This window comes from Metopolophium dirhodum, chromosome 8 (genome assembly GCF_019925205.1).
Source record: "Metopolophium dirhodum isolate CAU chromosome 8, ASM1992520v1, whole genome shotgun sequence".
NCBI lineage: Eukaryota > Metazoa > Arthropoda > Insecta > Hemiptera > Aphididae > Metopolophium > Metopolophium dirhodum.
The window spans coordinates 29,407,062-29,427,504 of NC_083567.1; the positions used below are offsets into that span (position 1 = coordinate 29,407,062).

Here is a 20,443-nt window from a genome sequence, read left to right on the forward strand (position 1 = left end):
TTTTTTTGTTGGTTGAAATCATTAGATATACAATTGTTAATCGTCTCCGGCAGAGCCGTGCTAAGGGGGTGGCAAATGTTGCAAGTGCCCTAAAACGGCTAAACTTGTAACATTTTTAAGGGCGGCAAATGTTTAAATATGTATGTTTATTAGGGGCGCCAAATATTATTGCCTTGGGCACCAATGAGAGTTAGCACGGCACTGGTCTGCGACGAATGGTGACAATTGGCGATTGCCATAGATGATAGATATTATCATAAAATTATAAATACATAGACTTTATACTCAGTATAGAAGATCAATCGATAAATCGTCTGTTCTTTTATAGAAATATTTGTGGTCAGATTTTTTATGTCAGCTGTACGTCGTATGTCAAATTGGACCATACAAACTAGAACGCAATCTTATAATAGTATATTGTGTGCAAGGACGGGAAGTGAAATTGCCTTCCCGCACGAGCCACACATACTATTTTTTGTCACGCCCCTGCATTCATCGATCACGGCAATGGTAATGCAGAGATCTATGCAACAACTAGACAATAACTATACGATATCTCATAAAAGAAACGATTTGGTTTTATTTATTTTAAGCGGCACGCATGGAGGTTATAAGATGTAACCAAAAGTTTATGTTTTTTAAAGACCGACTACCTACCGTGGTATAGATTTCAATGTTTGTTTGTGCGGGGTATACGCGCGTGAAATGTGCACACAGCACTTTTGGGGATTTCCACTTTACCACCCGACACTTTTTGGGATTCCCACTTTACCACCCGCTGGACGGAAAAAGGACGCTTTCCAACGCTTCAACCGCTATCGAAAACCAAACTTTCGGTGCAGGCGTGACAAAAACATATTTAAAATGCATTTTCCCGCCGGTGTCACTTGGCACAGTGTAGGGTAAGTTTTTTTTTTGGATATTAAATTACAACACCGGGAATTATAAGAAAGTTAGGCATAATTCTGGTTTAAAAACCTATCTACCTAGCTTTTTTTTCCAAAATGTGTATTTTAGGGTGCTTTATAAGAATGTGAAAAAAAAAGCCCGGACAAACTTCGTTTTGAAGTTATTGATGAAAAACGACAATCGATTTTTTTTGTCCGAGCGCGTGGCAACGCTAGCCAATTATGTTCTTTTTAACAACTTTGTTTAATTCCGAGGCCTACCCAAGGTGGTTTTACACAGCAAATCGAGGGATATTTTCGATTTTTTTTTCCCGAGCGGTTTTTGATGTTTTTCATCAATAACTTCAAAACAAAGTTTGTCCGGGATTTTTTTTTACATTCTTACAAAGCACCCTAAACACACATTTTGAAAAATCGAAAAGTTGCTAAAACAGAATCGTTCCGAAAGTTATATAAAAGAGTTTAGATCTTGACTACCGTCTACCGGGGCTTAAATACAAAAAATTAGATCTGGGTAACCTATTGATCATCTATAGTATAGAGTTCATTGCCCCTCGGTGACACTTTACCGCCCACTGGGGGGCGATATTGCCCCCGTTGAGAACCACTGATCTATACTAAAATGGAGTTTTTATTAATATTGTCGGGTGAATTTTTAAATCGTCTTCAGTAGTTCAGTTGATATAATAGTTATAGTTTGTATTTAATTGTTATATTGTTATTGTTTATACATTGATTTATGAACGTTAATAAACGTTTTTTTCTAGCTGGGCAAGTTGATGATTTTTTTTAACTCAGTTAAGTTAATATGCACCAATAACAAAAAGTTAGAAGTTAATTTAACTATAGGTTAACTCAGTTCAGTTAAAAGTTAGTACACACTTTTTGTTAACTTTTTATTAAGTTAAAAAAAAGTTAATTTGTCTATACAACGCTAGCCTACTTAATTTTTTTCCAACCCAAAACTAAATTATAGGATATAGTGTTTATACTTCATACAGTATTTCCATATAAGTTAGATTCGAATGATATACATTTTTAACTTTAAACAATTTACGATATATATTTTTGACATGAAAACGAAATAGACTGAAATAGTGAAATATTATAAAATTAAAAACAAAATAAATTAACTTAACTTACTTCTTAAAATGAAAAATTAACTCGTTAATTTCACGTTAATTAAGAAGGAAATATAGTAAGTTAACAGTTAAGTTAATGAAAAGCCAAAAGTAACTAGTTAAGTTAAAAAGTTAAAATAAAATTAACTTTTTAACTTAATTTTAACTTTTTAATTCGTTAATGCCCAGCCTTGGTTTTTTTAACTTAATAACACCATACAGTCGAAACCTACCGGTATCACATTAATTGTTCGCCGAAAATAGATCGTTTGTTTGTGCATACATTGTTCGTAAAAGAATTATTATTTTAAAATATTAAAATGATAGGTAATATTTTTGATTAGCATGTAATATATTTTTAATCTATAAGCTAGTGATGATATTACATTAACTATCTATAAGTTCAAAAAGGAAAATTTGGTCCAATTGTTACACATAAAAAGACATAATATTTGATTTGGAATAAAGTTGCTCTGGAACTTAATATGTAGTATAATTGGTGCGAATAAAAATGCAGAAAAGTGGAAAAAAGTAAGTATGATTAAAAAATATGTGTTCATTTTATACTAAATATTGTTCTATTTTTTACTCTAGTAAAAATAATGACAGTTTTGGATTTATATGAAACCCAATACAAATGCTTAACACATTCAGTTAAAGAAAACTCAAATAAAAATTGGTGGAGTAAAAACTAGTTATCTATTAAGGTAGTTTTTTATTATTACTTATTAGATGACAATATTTTTATATTTTATAGAATTGATTATTATTTACTATGTAGTATAATTTATAACTGTAAGAAGTGTAGTTATTTTTATTTAAATGTTGCTCATTTTTTTTTTAAACATAAAAACCAGAAAAATTAAATAAGTATACAAATTAAAACCGTAATGGTTAGTGTTTCACAAGTAACTATCATTAAATGTATTAACCAATTGAGTATTAATGCTATAATCCTATAGTATCCTTTTCAATTAACATATAGGTAGAACTATTGCTAGCGAGTACAGTCTACCATACCAATTGGCAATTACACCAGGTATTCTGTATTTTTCATAGAGCATTGAAATTAAATTAAAAATGTAAACACTTTTTACTTTGAAGTAAATGTCATTGTTGTTAAATATAATTTCAAGTCATAATATTGAACTATTAACTTTAGTACTTAATTTTGTTCTAAACAGATCTAAATCTAAAATTAATATGATACAAGCAATATTAAAAATAAGTTATGTTTTGCATCTGGGAAATGTTAGTGTTATATGCTTATTACTTATATGATTCATATTCTTTTCAACTTAAAATTAGTACTAAATCATCAAATACAAAAAACAAATCTTAGCAATCTTAAATCAGGTAGGATAGATGGATCTGAATAAAATTAATTATAACTCAATTACATTTATCATTTAATAACAATAAATATTTTGAAAAATATAAAAATGAATTAAAATAAACTATTAACTAATAAAGACATGTTAGTAAAAATATAATATTATACCTAATACTTTTTTTTTTTAATAAAAATGTACAATATAATTATTTATCACAGATTAAGGTAAGTAATTAATTAATATAATAAAAATTTGGAGAATCATTAAGAGATTTTATGTAAAAAAAAAAATAATACTTATTTGATTTTGAAAATCAAAAAAGTAATTGGTACTTCAAAAACCAAATTATGTTTATAATATAAATAATAAACATGGAAATACTCATAAAATTCCATTTAATAAAAAATAAAATATATGTATAAATAGTAAATACATAGGTACCTTAAATATGTATACTAAATAAATACTATATAATTATAACAAAAATAAAAATTTTACAAGACTAAAATATTTCTGAATTTGGTATTAACGTCATAATGTTGCATTAATTAGATCATTTAATATCTACTCTTAGAAGATATGATAAAATTATTTTTAAATCATGTTTTAACTAAAAATAAAATATCAAGTTATATCAATAGAAAAATATTTAAATTATTTGAGATCTTATTTGGTTTTACATTTCACATAATTAACTAAATTAATTAAAATAGGTAAATATAGATATAGTTTTAATACTTCATGATACAAAATTATTAGTATCAGCTTAAAAAAAGTTTTGTCACTTTTATGTTGATACCACAAATAATGTATGTATATTGATTTTGTCATACTGTTTGAAACATGAGTCTCATATTGTGTGTAAATATGGGAGCAAGACGTCCACAGTTGGTTGATGTAGTCTTATTCAGTAGACTGGCAGATGCCTCCAAGAGATATTTAACTGGATCACTTCCAAGTTGATACTGTAAAAGAAAATTTATTTTAACAAACCAACATATTTTATAATGATTTTGAAGTAGCCCATACTTGGGACATGGCATTAAATAATGCTCGGAATGCAGGCTGTTTGTTAGTCTGAAATGTAGAACGAGATCCGTGAAGTACTGCCACTCCATCCTCTTCAGCTGACTTGCAGTTACTCATATACATACAATGATCAGAACGATAATTATATCGACACGGATATACATAAACCTTATCTATAATAATTCATAACAATAATGTTAAAAATAAATTAGACAGTTGTTTCATGATAGATTTACCTGGATGATCGTGAAAAATTACATTTATAATATCTTGATCTCCCCAAGTAAGGTATAGTCTATATTTTTCCAAAACAGGTGCCAGCCGACTTATCCAATTGAATTCTCTCATACGGGTGAGATTCATTAACATTACACCAGAATTCAATCCTAAAATGTATAATATTATTATATTATGTATGCCTAATATTATTTGGCAACCATAGACTTATAAACTAATGAACAGCGCATTTCACTCCGCCGTGCCATCAATGCACGAGTATCATATAAGAGAAAGAAAGAAGAAAGAAAAGAGAAAAAGAACAAAGTGGGGTAATCCTATGAAACTAACACTGTATTTACCCAACGTTCTATTTTACTCTATATCGTACCCCTGACCTCTCTCTGAAGCGCTGTCCATTAGTTTATAGATCTATGTTAGCAACACATTTTATAAAGAGATACTAACCTAATTTTCCATAATATGGATGGTTGGCAAATCTATTATACCACCCAACATTCATGTCTTCATGTTCAGGTACCATTGCAGCCAACTGGGAAGAATTCATTTGAGAAAAATGTTTCCATACATCTTCAACGCTGCTTAAGAATAAGGTATCGGTGTCTACATAGAGAATTGAGTCTAAATGATTTAAAACCGTCTGAAATATTAAATAGAAAAAAATTACAAATGTTATATATTAATACATAAATTTGAACCATATTTACTGGCAAAAAAAGACGTTCAGATGCACACGGCTGAAATAGTTTTCTCCATTCATCGGAGTGTTCTTTAGGAAAGATAATGCTATGTATCTCATAGGAAAATGAATCATTAGTCAATAGTCTCCAATCTCGTAACTAAAACACAATCCATAAGCAATACATATTATAAATGAATATAATATATACATTTTGCATTTTGTATGGCAGTATTATGTATTTAGTATTACTCATGTCAAACAATACTTACAGTTTCATCAAATTCTTGTTGAATGTTTTTCTCAGCAATAACTACAATTCTCAGATCTGAATTACCCCGAAAGACAATTGCTGATTTAATCATAACCAATGCTTGGGACGTACGATTTCCACAAATCACAGCAGCTATTACCACTTCTTCATTTTTCCTGCAGACAATAAAATGTTAATATTAACATATGTCAATGATACATATAAACAATACATATAATTACATAAAGAAGAATAATATTTATAGTTGTTAATTATTATGTTAAGTATTTATATAAATAAAATACATTGCAATGTTGTGTAATTTGTCTTACTTGGTCTGAAACAGTTGAACCGAATGGCTGCCGGGTAAAATACTGGCATTAAGGGCCGATAACCTACCAATGTTATACGCGATCTGCTTGTCGGGGAAATACAAACACAGCAGTGTAACGATTGAGAACCCGATAACGCACAGAAAAAGACACGACAACTTGAGTCGAACCATCGCATCAGATGTCATTCAAACACGTTCACGACGAAGAAAATACATAGGGACTAATTCTATTGCAATCATACACAGTTTTTCGTAGCGAAGACTAGACACTAAATAAACGTTAAATTTGAGCGAACAATGACACCATAAGCATATTAGCCAAATAGATGGTTTTCAAATTTTTCTATACGACCTAATTTTAAAAATAATATTGAATATTATAATTTAATACTTAATATTTAAAAATGCTATCACGATTCACGAAAACTACTTATAGTAGAAAGTGGAAACTAGAAGTAAAAAGACAGAAAGTAGTTCACAATACTAAGCAGAAAATCAAAAATGACAAAAACGAAACTACAAAAGGTCTAAGTTTGATAACGTTTCTACTGATAACACATGTGATTATATTATGTGATTACATACATGATAATTTATACGATAAACCGTTAGAATTTAACATAGAGGTTCGCGGTGAATTGGTCGCGAACATTTGATCGCCGGTGATTTGGTCGCCGGTGAATTGATCGCGGGTGAATTTATCGTGAATATAATTGGTCGCTAAGATAATTGATCGTCAAACGAACAATTTTAGTTTTTTAATTATTTTATTATACTCATTACATAGTTAATATTTAATATATATTATATACACATCCTAGTTGTATGTTTATTATTTTAGATGATTCAAATACTTTTATTTATTTTTAAATAACGTACAGTAAACCCAATTTACAATGGGATTAACAGATATAATAATCTTAAATACTATTATATGATGTACACACGAGATGATTGAACTAGCGTGGCAATAAACGCTGTGGAACTGTTTTAAATATATTTTCGAAAATATCCCCCGGACCAACAATTCTGTTGAAGGGTGGCACAATGGCTTTGCATCTAGTTTGAACGCGTGTCATCCAACTATATGGAAATGTATAGATTCGTTCAAAAAGGAGGAGAGCCTTATAAAGTTACAGACAGAACAACTAATTGCAGGAATGACGATGGGTGTTAAACGGAAGTACAAAGACCATGCAGAAAAAATTATAAAAATATGTGACGACTATCATACTAGGAGTAAATTAGACTTTTTAATCTTCAACTCCAACTTTAAATAAATTAAAATGTATAATTATTAATATTGTTATTATTATTTTATTTTTATTATTATTATTATTTATTTATTTATTATAATTTTAAATTTAATTAACTGTGAGAAATTTTAAAAGCATAAAACTCAGAAATATACCTAATATTATAATAAAATAATTAAAAAACTAAAATTGTTCATTTGACGATCAATTATCCCAGCGACCAATTATATCCACGATAAATTCACCCACGATCAATTCACCGGCGACCAATTCACCGGCGATCAATTGTTCGCGACCAATTCACCGGATACCTAACATAGATACTAAATAATTTAATTTAATTTTTTTTTTAATTATTTACATACCTATGGAATTTAACTAGAATTCTAATCTTCACGATGGAAACCATAGTATTCCGTGGTGGAAACCATACCTCCACATGGAATTTTCTCTGGCCATTAATTAATATTATTCATGTTTTTTTTAAAATTTATTTTTAGATTCTGAGCAAGGAGCAACAATAGTGGTTTTACAATGGTGTTTATATTTTTTTAACAAAATTTCTATCAGATGGAGTGCTTCGATAGTTGGATTTCAACATATAGTACCTTATCTTTTAGCAAATTGGATCAAGATGGTACTTTAGAGAGGTTTTCACATTTTTCGATTTTCTCAATAGCTATTTAATGCCACAGGAAAAACTACTGACAAATCACGAAAAACCGCTTAAAATGGGATTTTAATTTCTAACGATTTATATATCACCATAGAAACGAATAAAAAATTATAATATTAATTCTACTTAAAGGCTTTATTTAATAATAAAAATTTTAAAAATCGAGACTGATAAACTGTCTCCGCTCAGAATCGTTTTTCTTATACAATGATATTATATCATTGAATTCAAGTTTAATACAATCCATTATACATTGTCCCACTTGTAACCTACTGTACAGCAGAGCGACATCCACTTACCATGCTTTTTTTTACAAATAGTGTTTATTTTTGTGTACTTATTTACCTATTCGTCCTATATTCTAAATATTTTAGGTTATTTCTTAATAATGCACTATAATTATTACATTTTTGTAGGTTTATTATTTTTTTTATTAATAACCACTTGTACTTGTTGAAATACAAGATATAATAAGATAGGTAATGTTTTACATTTAATTGACAAGAATTCATTTGTCCGAGAATATTTTAGATTCTGAGCAGAGCGATGAATGTATATGTAATGATGTGTGTTTTTTTATTTTTTTATTTTTTTGTGTCTGTGTACACGATTAGTAGTCGAAATAATGCTTCGATTTTCAACTTCAGTATCTTGTTCGATGGGAAAGTGAATCTAGTTGGTACTTTTGGGAGGTTAAAAACTTCCCAATAGTATTCAAAAGCGCTCGTAAAAACAAAATAAAAATTAAGGAAAAACGGGAATTATAACGCAAAATTGGTTTTTGACAATTCGATTTTGGCTGTTGGTGTAACTCTAAAACAAATGATCGTAAATACATGAAATTTTCACTAAATGTTTATATAAGCATTTTTTATAGGTACACGAAAAATTTTTCAAAATATTTTGACTTGTTTTGTGCTGTTTACGGATATACTCAGTTTCCAACTTTTTTAGGTTCTTTTCTATGAATGTCAAAAAAACTTAATTTGTTGGGTAAAAAAATTTGAAATTTTAATACAAAGCTCATTCTACTATAATTTTACTATGACATTTAAAAAATATTAAAAATCTTTAATCACAGTTTTTTTTATAAGCATTTAAAGATCAAATTTTGACAAAATACGGATAAAACACGAAATTTAGCAAATTATTTTGAGTTCGAAATTCATAAAAATTTTTCTTTTTAAATGTAAAATCTTAAAATGTAATACAAGATTTTTCATAAGTATATCTACCTTTATCAAAAAAATAATGTCTACATGCAAGAAGGTCAAATTAAATTTTTAAAAGCGTTCGAAGTTCATATTTTTACAACATTGGATATTTACCCGATTTCTCATGTAGCGATTTTCATATTTTGTTGTTAATCAAAAACGAACCACTGTAGATGCATGAAATTTTTACTAAATGTTTGTATTAGCATTTTCTATACCTACATGAAAAAATGTTGAAAAAATGTTGACTCTTTTTGAGCTATTTACGGACATTGTCAGTTTTAAATTTTTTTAGTTTTTTTTTTTATAAAAATTCATATTTATATTCTATTTTTAAATAATTGTAATAATTTACACGCTCACAACTTCCATACAAATTAAAATTTCATGAAATAACCAACGTATGAAATGCTTAATTATCCAATAGCTCTGCAAAATGTTCATCGACATTAATTTAGTATAGGTATCATCAATTTTGTATTTTAGTAGGTAATTGATAATAATTAAAAGTTAAAACAAAAATAATAAATATACTACAACACAGGCAGATTACACTAAATAATAGAGTCTACAGCATTCGACCGAACACTATTATACATTCATGATTCATATACCACAGTACTACGTCTGCACGTGTGTGACTTCGGAGATATTTTCTTTGGAGTTACTTTGACACAGGTTCCCAGGATAGGTAGGATGCATATTGCATGCATATAATAGTACTGTAAATTGTAAAAGCAAATATAGATACTTGCTGCGGCATTGATCAACGTAGCATAGTCATATGTTGTTTATCATTGACAGATTTGACATTTACAACGATCTGTTGTTGAAATCTATGTAGTATGAACAACGAATCCATCCAAGTTTCACTCATTTTGATATAAAATCCATCATACTTTGTAAAAATGTTTTCCATTTATATAAAAAAAGGTGGATAAGTGGATGTCACTCTGCTGTACAGTAGGTTACAAGTGGGTCACTGTAATGGATGGTGTTAAATTTGAATTCAATGATATAATATCATTGTATAAGAAAAACGATTCTGAGCGAAAACGGTCCGTCAGCCTACCAAGTATATTTGATGATATTATAGTGAATAAAGTAATTTATATATAACCTATTTACGTGGAGCCTTGTTTTAAATTTTCAATCCTTAGCCATAAAAGTTAAAAATTTATAAATTTATAACCACAAAATAATTAATAAATTATAAATTTGATAAATGTTGTCAAAATTTGAACTTTAAATGCTTATTTCACTGCACTATCACTATTATTAATATTATGCTAGGACTAATACCTTAAATTTAAATTAATATTCATGTTGAAGTACCTCCGATGGGAGGTCTCTTCCCTCAGTCTCTTCTGTCTGTTTTTTTGTTATTATCACTTAAGCTTATTGTTCTAATTGTAACAGATAGCGTAATAAAGAATTTTGTTAAAAAAAAAAAAAAAATGCTTATAAAAAAAAATTGTGCCTATGTATTTTTAATATTTTAAAAAAAAACTAAAATAATTGAAAACTGACTATGTCCGTAAACAGCTCAAAAAGAATCAAATTATTTTCAAAATTTTATCGTGTATAGAAAATGCTAATATAAACATTCAGTGAAATTTTAAAGTATCTACAGTCATTCGTTTTTTAATTACAATAAAATAAGAAAATTGTTACATGAGAAATCGAGTAAATATCAAATGTTGTAAAAATATAAATTTCAGACGCTCATAAAAATTTAATTTAAGTTTCTTCTAGACATTTTTTTTTTGATAAAGGTAGACAAACTTATGAGTAATCTTATATTACATTTTCAAATCTTAGATTTAAAAAGAAAAATTTTTATGAATTCTCAACTCAAAATAATTTGCTATTTTTCGTGATTTTTCCGTATTTTGTCAAAATTTGAACTTTAAATGCTTATAAATAAAAACTGTGAGTAAGGATTTTTAATTTTTTCATCTGCCTTTTTAACAATAACCTAGGAGCCTTCTATTAAATTTTCAAGCTTTTTTACTCAACAGATAAAATTTGATTGATATATATAGAAAAAAAAACTAAAAAAATTGAAAACTGACAATGGCCGTAAACAGCTCAAAAAGAGTCAAAATATTTTGTAAATTTTATGGTGTATAAAGAATGCTAATATAAACATTCAGTCAAAATTTCATGTCCCTACGGTCACTTGTTTTAGAGTTACACCAAAAACCAAAATTGATTTTCTCGAAAACAGATTTTACGTAAAAATTCCCGTTTTTCCTTAATTTTTCTTTTGTTTTTCACGTCGCTTGTGAAAACTACTGGGAAATTTTTACTTTTGACCCCCCAAAGTACCAACTAGATTCACTTTCCTATCAGAAAAGTTACTATTGAAGAAAATCCAAGCACTTTTACTGTCCTAAAAGGTGATAACAGACACAAAAATAAAAAAAAAAATTAAAAAATTAAAAAAAAACACACATCATTGTAAAATTAATATATTCATCGCTTCGCTCAGAATCTAAAAGGAATAAGTTAATTTTTATAATTGTTAATAAGTTTAAAAACACATATTAGTACATATATGATGATATTCTTCATTTTTAAAGTTTTGAAAATAATAACTTAGAATTTTATTGTATAGTAATACGGTAGCAAAATAGTAAAATAATCTTTAAATTGATAGATGGAGTATAGTTTGGTGGTTTACTGGTTTATGACAAAATTGATGCATAAAAGCTTATAGTCTTAAAATTAAATTATAATTAGTTATTTAAAAAATTCTTCGATTTCTAATAGTGTTTTATTTTCTGTTTCTGGTAAAAAAAAATATAAGTAGAGTGATCCAAAAATGCCAAAAAAACCAAAGAAAACCATTGTGTATTCCAAGGTTAATAGGGCCTCTACTGCTAAGTATGATTTTCTTAATACGAATATTAGTAAATATAACAATCCTGCAGATAAGCCAATGGCAATTCCTCGACTTCTGTAAAAAAAAGTTATTAATTAGATTAAAAAATTATAGGGTATACCTTTGACATATAACTATATAAGTACACAATTGACTAATTAAAATGATTGTTACAAATAATAAAATATACTTTTTTTTTTGTTTATAAATGGTTTCCATTGGTTGCAGATTATAATAGTAATAATATAAATTAGTATTATAGGTACCTATTTCTTTTTGTGTATAACTGGTTACCACTAGTTACTAGGGCAGATCAGGTACAAGCATGCATCAAATTATCCCCCCACCGTTTGACCACCACTGGTGTGTAGGTTATATTATATTAAAAAACTACTCAATTGAATTTTACGTGACCCGTGAATAGTCCATTACATGTTATTGAACCCTTCAATTTATTTATTTTTCATGCAACCTGACATAAGTTCATTTTATATCTATATACCTATTATTGATACTATTAAAGAATTCACGTTACTATACTATATGTATACCCCGAATTCCCCTGGGAAAAATGAACTAGGTCGAACTAATAACAATAATAAATAATAAGTAGAGTATAAAGATAATAATAAAAAAATGACAACAATTTAAATGATGAAAAACTAAAAATGCATTAATAGGTACTCTTTTAGAAACTAATTATTAAATACCTATACAATGTTCTAAACTTTCAACATAAGCAACTTATTGATTTTGTTTAAGTATCTTCAGAGTCAACGAGTGATTATAATAATTAGGTACTTATAGTTCTAAACGTAGATACACTAATTTCTAATATAAGTTGACAGTATGATAGGTACTTTATTAGCTGGTAGGTTTATTAGCTGTACCTACTTGTTCGGAAAAACTTCGCTAAGTGCCATCCATGGCAAAATAATAACTGAAGCTCCAAAAAAGTAAACGCCGCATAGTATAGTTATAGGAATCCAGGGAGTTGAGCAAATATAGCCATTCTTTATTGCTATAATGTAAATGCCGAATAGAAACAACAATAATGTGTTGATTGAAAATGTCAAATTAGTCAAAAACCTTTTCCCTAGACAATGCACGGTCAAAACTACAATCACGCATCCAATATTTTGTAGTACAGCGAAAGCAACCTAAAAAAAATTAACATTATTGTAGGTACGTTGTAGTGTTTGTAATAAATAACAATATAGTAGTGATATAATTTACCAGTAACAAACTTTGATTATTCGATAAACCAACTTCTGTCATTATCTTACTGATAAACGGTCTCCAAGGTATAGTGCTCACGATAATAGAAATAAGGAAATAAAATATGATTAGTCTAAGAGGTCTGTATACTGACGGGTCCTTAAATTGGGCTAATTTTGAAAATAGATTTTTTTGATTAGCAACAGGTGTTATCTGTTGAGTTCCAGATATTTCATTATACCGGACGAGTTCCAGGTATTCTGTTTTGACCACTTCAGGTTTCACCCATCCTCTTAACCAACACAAAGCTTTTTCGGCTTTTTCGTATTCTCCTTTAGCAACCAACCATATAGGTGACTCAGGAATCTAAAAACATATCGGGCACAGAATATAAGTTTTAAATATTATGTGTCTTAGCAAAACCAAAATAAGTTCTCTGACAAAGTGTCTTCACTGGAAGGCTTCTTAAATCCGTCCTTTCTTCAAGCCACTTATTCTATTATCTGTTTTACTTATTGTTCATTTTATTGTAACAGATTGTAAATAAAAATTATAAAAATAAAAAAAAAAAAAAAAACTAAGTACTAAAAACATACCAACGTGACAAGGCATATACTAGTGATTGGACAAAATGTACTCAGCAATGCGACGGTTTGCCATTCAAAAAAATACGCCAAAGTGAATAAAAACGATACTCCCAACATAGGCGCTGTAGACGTCAATGAAGCCATCGATCCCCTGAGCCTAGGTTCGGTTATTTCGCCGACGTACGACAATATCGGGGCTTCGCTGAATCCTATGCTCAAGCCCATCAGTATGGTTGACGCGTAAAGTGAAACCGCAGAGTGTGTGTAGTATAGTAAAATCCATCCAAAAATACTGGGGAAGTTGGCGAAAATAATGCACCGTTTCCTTCCAAACCTTTCCTGCAGGAATCCCGAAACAAAACTTCCGACCGGATGAAATATATTTAATAAACTCCCTATAAGAATAATAGTTAAATAAATTAAATAGTATTGGTCGGTATGTGCAGTATGAGGGATTTGAATATGCCATTTTTTATTTGCCAAGCACATTCACTCCAGTAGCATAGCCGTGGGGGGAGGGCTAAGGGTCCATGATCCTTACCCCCTCCACTTCGACCGTGTTATTTTTTTTATTAATTTTATATCAGTATGTTACCGTACATTTTTAAATGCACGATTTCATTGAAAATGTTGATGCATCTAAATTATGCATATTGTTTGTATCAGGAGTTTTTTAACATTCATTATTTACAAAGAATAATAATGCTTAACGATAGTCTTGTATAAAATGATATAAAATAGGTTGGTATGTATTATATTCAATTAAGTACTCATTTATTATATGGTAATACTACAATATTTAGTATTATGTCGGTTTTAATAATTCAGAAACTACTCGTTTGAATTTCGATTTATGTACATAAATATTTTTTAAAAACTGATCAATTTACAGCGTAAAAGTGTGGTAGTCATTTGAAAACACATATTCGTATCAACACAAGATAATATTTAAATTACGTACAAATTATAAGTATTTGAGAATGTGGTGTTTAAAAATCAGAATTTTAATATAATCATTATTGAATTACACAATTCGTGTTAACATGATTGTCGAATCACCCTGTATATTAAAAAAACATCACGTATTGTGATGTGACGTGAAGTGTCCCGATTTAAATTTTATGAACGGATAATGAGTATAGATAAATTATTAAATCTTTTTATTAAGTTATTACTTTCAACCGGTTTTCATGTACTACTATTTCGATGCTCATAAATTAAAATAATATATTTTTTTCAAACGTTTCTAACGTTAATGTATAGCCTAAAAATATTTATAAAATTATATCATGTTTAGAAAATGATAATTATATTTATATGGAAAAGTCTAGCCTGTACCTACTATTATTGTTTTCGGAATTAAAAAAAATAAAAGATTTCGACTTATGTCAATTGATTATATTATTGTGTTTGGTGTATCATAATATTATCGTTTTTTCAATTATTAAGATAGAGTAAGTACCTACTGTACACTTCGTACTTCTCAGTAGTTCTCACCGAGAGGCTAGAATATCAACTAAATCAAATTTAATAATAAATCATACTCAAAGTTAAATATTAAAGCAAAATGTGTTCTTCTCTAAGACAATTTGATAAAGTATACAAAAATTAAAAACATATACAATTGTAGAATCAATATAGGTACAATATTCCTCGTTCCAATCCGAATCCAATATAAATGGCGATTTTGAAAAACATCAAATTTTTTATGTCAGGAATAAACTTTTTATATTTTCTAATAAATATAATTTATAGTGTTCTATAGCTACAACTATTTCTCAATATCAAAATAATTAATATGGTATTCTCAAAATATGATACATACATATTTATGTTACTTACTCAACACTGTACAATAATTATTGTTCGTACTAACCATACCATGAAATTTCAGTCAATGTTAATGAGAATTCACTGTCTGAATTTTGATACAATTGTTGTATAACAACTGTGGGCATTCCTATTTCCATACCCAATCCAATTAATAGAAAGCCCTGCGCTATAGTAGCAAAAATCTGCAAAATTTGTTGTAGACATTTTTTTCTATTTATATTTTTATACATAATATTGTTATACATACTTGTGCCACCGTGGCTTTTGTGCCGTAGATTTTCGAAGTATTTTCATTTTTATTCTCCATTGACGAGTCGTTTAAGTAGGACTACAATACTTGAAAAAAAAACTAATACATAGCTAAGTATAATATACATATACACGTACGAGTAAGTAATTAATAGTAAAATCAACTGGCGATATTACTAGGTATAAAATAGTGGTCGAGTACGTATCTACTATTTAGCTACTAACTGATATTAAACATGTCATTAAAATATATTAGCAGTCTTTCTAATTGAAGGATACATTACTAAGTATAATCTTTAAATGGTTTTATTGGTAAACATTGTAAATCTCTTAAATAGTAAACTATAGTTAATCCTTAAAATTATTTGGGTATTTTATATTATATAAGTATGTATTTTTTTTTAATAAACATTAGTATATTATGTACCTATTGGTTGTTGTTTAAAATTTGTATTTATTATTATTTAATAATTTTTATTGTTTAATTTACTTGACATGACAAATATAAATAATCATGTAATTTAAAATTCGTATATTTTCATTTATTTATCAATGCTAATATGTACAATTTGTGTTATTAGCCCAGTCAAATTAGATTTTTTGTACGGAAAAAATCCCATCAAGCTGAAATTTGGCATACACCTTTATAACGTCGTCATAAGCAATGTGTAAAAAGTCAACTACGAAATCACGTGCACGTCAAAGGTTATTCGAGGTCAAAGGTCATGAAAATAGCCTTTTTTTTAATATCTCGCTTGTTGTTGGTTGTACGATAAAAAGTTTTAAATAAAAATTGTAGAGGAGTATATTATCTACAAGATCGTTTTTTTTTAATGTATATAATATGTAATTTCACTCGCAGTATTCACCATTAAGACAATTACAAGTACGTAACGATTAAAAAAATACATTCGTTTCCAAATCACCATTGAGGTAGAAGCTGGGTGCGTTTTTTTACGGCCGTATCCATTTTCCTCCAAAAAAATAAAAAATAATTCTTCACCATTTTCCTCCACTTTCCATTTTCTTCCAATAAATAATAAATAAAATAATAAAATAGTTAATACAAATAATTTATGCATAGCAAAAAAAAAAAGGTGGATAAGTGGATGTCGCTCTGCTGTACAGTAGGTTACAAGTGGGTCACTGTAATGGATGGTGTTAAATTTGAATTCAATGATATAATATCATTGTATAAGAAAAACGATTCTGAACGAAAACGGTCAGTCAGCCTATTACCAAGTATATTTTTGATGATATTATTGTGAATAAAGTAATTTATATATAACCTATTTACGTGGAGCCTATTGTTTTAAATTTTCAATCCTTAGCTATAAAAGTTAAACATTTTATACATTTTTAACTACAAAATAATTAATAAATTATAAATTTGATAAATGTTGTCAAAATTTGAACTTTAAATGCTTATAAAAAAAAATTGTGCCGATGTATTTTTAATATTTTTCAACTGCTATTAGAACGATCCGGAGCTATCAGGAGCCTTATATTAAATTTTCACGATTTTTTACCCAACACATAAAATTTTATTGATATTTATAGAAAAAAAAACTAAAAAAATTTAAAAATGACAATGTCCGTAAACAGCTCTAAAAGAGTCAAAATAGTTTCAAAATTGTATGGTGTAGACAAACTTATGGATAATCTTGTATTACATTTTCGAATCTTAGATTGAAAAAGAAAAATTTTTATGAATTCTCAACTCAAAATAATTTGATAATTTGCGTGATTTTTCCGTATTTTGTCAATATTTGAACTTTAAATGCTTATAAATAAAAACCGTGACTAAGGATTTTTAATTTTTTTCATATGCCTTTGAAACAATAACCTAGGAGCCTTCTATTAAATTGTCAAGCTTTTTTACTTAACAGATAAAATTTTATTGATATTTATAGAAAAAAAAACTAAAAAAATTGAAAACTGACAATGGCCGTAAACAGCTCAAAATAAGTCAAAATATTTGGAAAATGTTATGGTGTATAGAAAATGCTAATATAAGCATTCAGTCAAAATTTAATGTACCTACGGTCATTTGTTTTAGAGTTGCACCAAAAACCAAAATCGATTTTCTCGAAAACGGACTTTGCGTAAAAAATTCCCGTTTTTCCTTTGTTTTTCACGTCGCTTTTGAAAACTACTGGGAAAATTTTACTTTTGACCCCCCATAGTACCAACTAGATTCACTTTCCTATCAGAAAAGTTACTGTTAAAGAAAATTCAAGCACTTTTACTGTCCTAAAAGGTGATGACAGACACAAAAAAAAAAAAAACACACATATCATTGTAAAATCAATACATTCATCGCTTCCCTCAGAATCTAAAAAAAAAATTGGAAGTGACTCTGCTGAACAGTAGGTTACAAGTGGGTGACTGTTATGGATAATGTTAAATTTGAATTCAATAATATAATATCATAGTATACGAAAAACGATTTTAAGTGGAGACGATTTGTCAGCCTAGGATATTGTATACTATATTTATATTGATATTATTAAATATTATTAATACCGTAGTTGGTTAAGTTGAATTATTATTATTTGTTTATTATCGTATTTGTATATGATAATATATTTTAGACGTTTCAATTACCCACGAATAATATTTTTAAAATAGGCATATGTATATATTACAAGTAACAACGAATTAAGAACGATATTGCAAAAAATAATTGCCGGAAATCATTAGTTTTTAACTGAAAACGACAGGGAAGTCTGAACTTGGCGGTCAGTCTTATTTTTAAGTTATATGTATGTATTAACTAATTGAAATTTTTGGTATTTTCATATGTACCCGGTATACCACACTGCGCTTGCTCGAACAATTAAAATCAAAAACATCCCTCGACTTGTTATGTAAAACCACCATGGGTGGGTGTCAGAATTATTTTTGCATCATCAATTTTAAAACGTTGATTTACCTAGATTAAAAAAAAAATTAATTTGTAATACTTAAGCTCGGTAAACTTTAAGCGTTGTACGGGTGCGTAAAACACCGAAAATCGTGAACTTCGTAAGGCTATACCATAAAAACCAATGATTTGCAGGTAGTCGAGTTTTGGACAACTACCTACATAGGTAACTTATAATAATTCATATTGTAAATTAATTAGGTACCAACAAAATATAACTTCTCAAACACTTTGTCTATTGGCACTGGCGGGAGAATGTATTAGAATGTCTATAAACTTGCGGACCAGTTTGTATAGTTAAATTTGGCATGCGAACTATAATTGAAATAGAAAACCAGAATAGGTGCATTGCAGATCACAAAGATTTTTGTAAAAGAACATACGATTTATAAATATACCGTATAGGTATACTGAGTACTTATTATTATTATTATTATTATCTTTATTGACGGAAAAAAACTCCATTTACAGAATAATATATATATAAAAAAAAATTTGTTTTGTGTAGTGACATGAATACAATAAAATGTTGGTACAAATAGTATAAAGTTTACATTCAATTAATATAACAATTACATATTATGTGGTATATAATTTTACAGCTATAATAATTTTAGCTAAAATTAATATTCATAGTGTTTCCTATAGTCATCAGTATATTTGAAGGAGATGATTTAGAGTATGTTTTAGAAACATTATTAATTAAAAAGCTTTCTAGATTTCTGATGGATTTAGTATTTATTCGAAAATTTAATCGTTGCAGTAAATAAGGGCAATCTATTGAGTTGTTTAATAGTTTTAATAAAAATGAATAATGGAGGTTACTTCTTCTTGTATTTAACGATTCTATATTGAAGTAGGATAATACTCCGTTATAATTTGAATGTGGTGGACGTTCGATTTTAAACTTAAATGCTAGAGAGCGAAGAAAACGTTTTTGAATAGCTTCGAGATTATGATTAACTCCTATGTTGTCTGATGACCAAATAAGGGATGCATATTCTACATGTGATCTGACAAAAGCAAAATAAATACTTTTTAGGGCATTTACATTATTAAAATTTTTACAAGTTCGAGTAATGAAACCGAGATTTTGAAATGCTTTATTGGTTATTTTATCAATGTGTTGATTAAAACATAACTTAGAATCGAAAGTGGTTCCCAAGTCGGTAAATGAATCCACAGGTTCAATAGAGACATTATTAAATTTATAATCAAAATAAACATGAGATTTTTTAATATTAAATGATAATATTTTGCATTTACTGATATTGAGGTTCAAACCATTTAAATTACACCAATCATATAAATTATTTAAATCATCTTGTAAATTAATACAATCATTAATAGAATCTATTTTTTTAAAGATCTTCGCGTCATCTGTAAATAATAAAATATTTGAGTGTTTTATAATCATATTTATATCATTTATAAATAATAGAAACAATGTAGGTGAAAGATGGTCGCCTTGAGGAACACCTGAGAGAACTTGAATGGGTTCTGAAATAAATTGGTTTAATTTAACTAGTTGGATTCTATTAATTAGAAAGGATGTAAGCCAGGATAGTAATGGATCACAGAATCCGATTTTTTTTAGTTTATGTATAAGTATAAAATGATCCACACTATCAAACGCTTTATTGAAATCAGTGAAGACTGTATCCATTTGGGATTTAGCTAAGAATGGATCGATTATATTGTG

At 28.1% G+C, this 20,443-nt stretch overlaps 2 protein-coding genes across 3 annotated transcripts; both read right to left on the bottom strand.

The window, feature by feature from the left end:
• Positions 1-3,741: 3,741 nt before the first annotated feature.
• Positions 3,742-6,402, bottom strand: LOC132951169 (glucoside xylosyltransferase 1). Its single transcript, XM_061022915.1, has 7 exons — positions 5,894-6,402; positions 5,581-5,737; positions 5,337-5,468; positions 5,077-5,269; positions 4,629-4,778; positions 4,393-4,565; positions 3,742-4,328 (listed from the first exon to the last, which is right to left on the bottom strand). Exons 1-7 carry the CDS (start codon positions 6,079-6,081, stop codon positions 4,191-4,193), a joined length of 1,131 nt encoding a protein of 376 aa, XP_060878898.1. The 5' UTR covers positions 6,082-6,402; the 3' UTR covers positions 3,742-4,190.
• Positions 6,403-11,613: 5,211 nt separating this feature from the next.
• On the bottom strand, positions 11,614-16,008 carry LOC132951168 (facilitated trehalose transporter Tret1-like). 2 transcript variants are annotated; one of them, XM_061022913.1, is made up of 6 exons: positions 15,814-16,008; positions 15,610-15,748; positions 13,743-14,128; positions 13,165-13,512; positions 12,823-13,088; positions 11,614-12,003 (listed from the first exon to the last, which is right to left on the bottom strand). In XM_061022913.1, the coding sequence occupies exons 1-6, from the start codon at positions 15,871-15,873 to the stop codon at positions 11,787-11,789; spliced, it is 1,416 nt and encodes a 471-aa protein (XP_060878896.1). In that variant the 5' UTR covers positions 15,874-16,008; the 3' UTR covers positions 11,614-11,786. The 2 variants fall into 2 exon arrangements, with proteins under 2 accessions (XP_060878896.1, XP_060878897.1); XM_061022914.1 differs by lacking the exon at positions 15,814-16,008 and having other exon boundaries at positions 15,576-15,700.
• Positions 16,009-20,443: the final 4,435 nt, after the last annotated feature.

Excerpts from the sequence above, each read along its gene's own strand:
- LOC132951169 (XM_061022915.1), bottom strand. The coding sequence starts at position 6,081 with ATGACATCTGATGCGATGGTTCGACTCAAGTTGTCGTGTCTTTTTCTG. Across the intron at positions 5,738-5,893 it reads GTTCAACTGTTTCAGACCAA|GAAAAATGAAGAAGTGGTAA; the intron begins GTAAGACAAATT and ends TATTGTCTGCAG. Across the intron at positions 4,779-5,076 it reads TCCATATTATGGAAAATTAG|GATTGAATTCTGGTGTAATG; the intron begins GTTAGTATCTCT and ends TATACATTTTAG.
- LOC132951168 (XM_061022913.1), bottom strand. The coding sequence starts at position 15,873 with ATGGAGAATAAAAATGAAAATACTTCGAAAATCTACGGCACAAAAGCC. Across the intron at positions 13,513-13,742 it reads GTATATGCCTTGTCACGTTG|ATTCCTGAGTCACCTATATG; the intron begins GTATGTTTTTAG and ends ATATGTTTTTAG. Across the intron at positions 12,004-12,822 it reads AGCGAAGTTTTTCCGAACAA|AAGTCGAGGAATTGCCATTG; the intron begins GTAGGTACAGCT and ends TTTTTTTTACAG.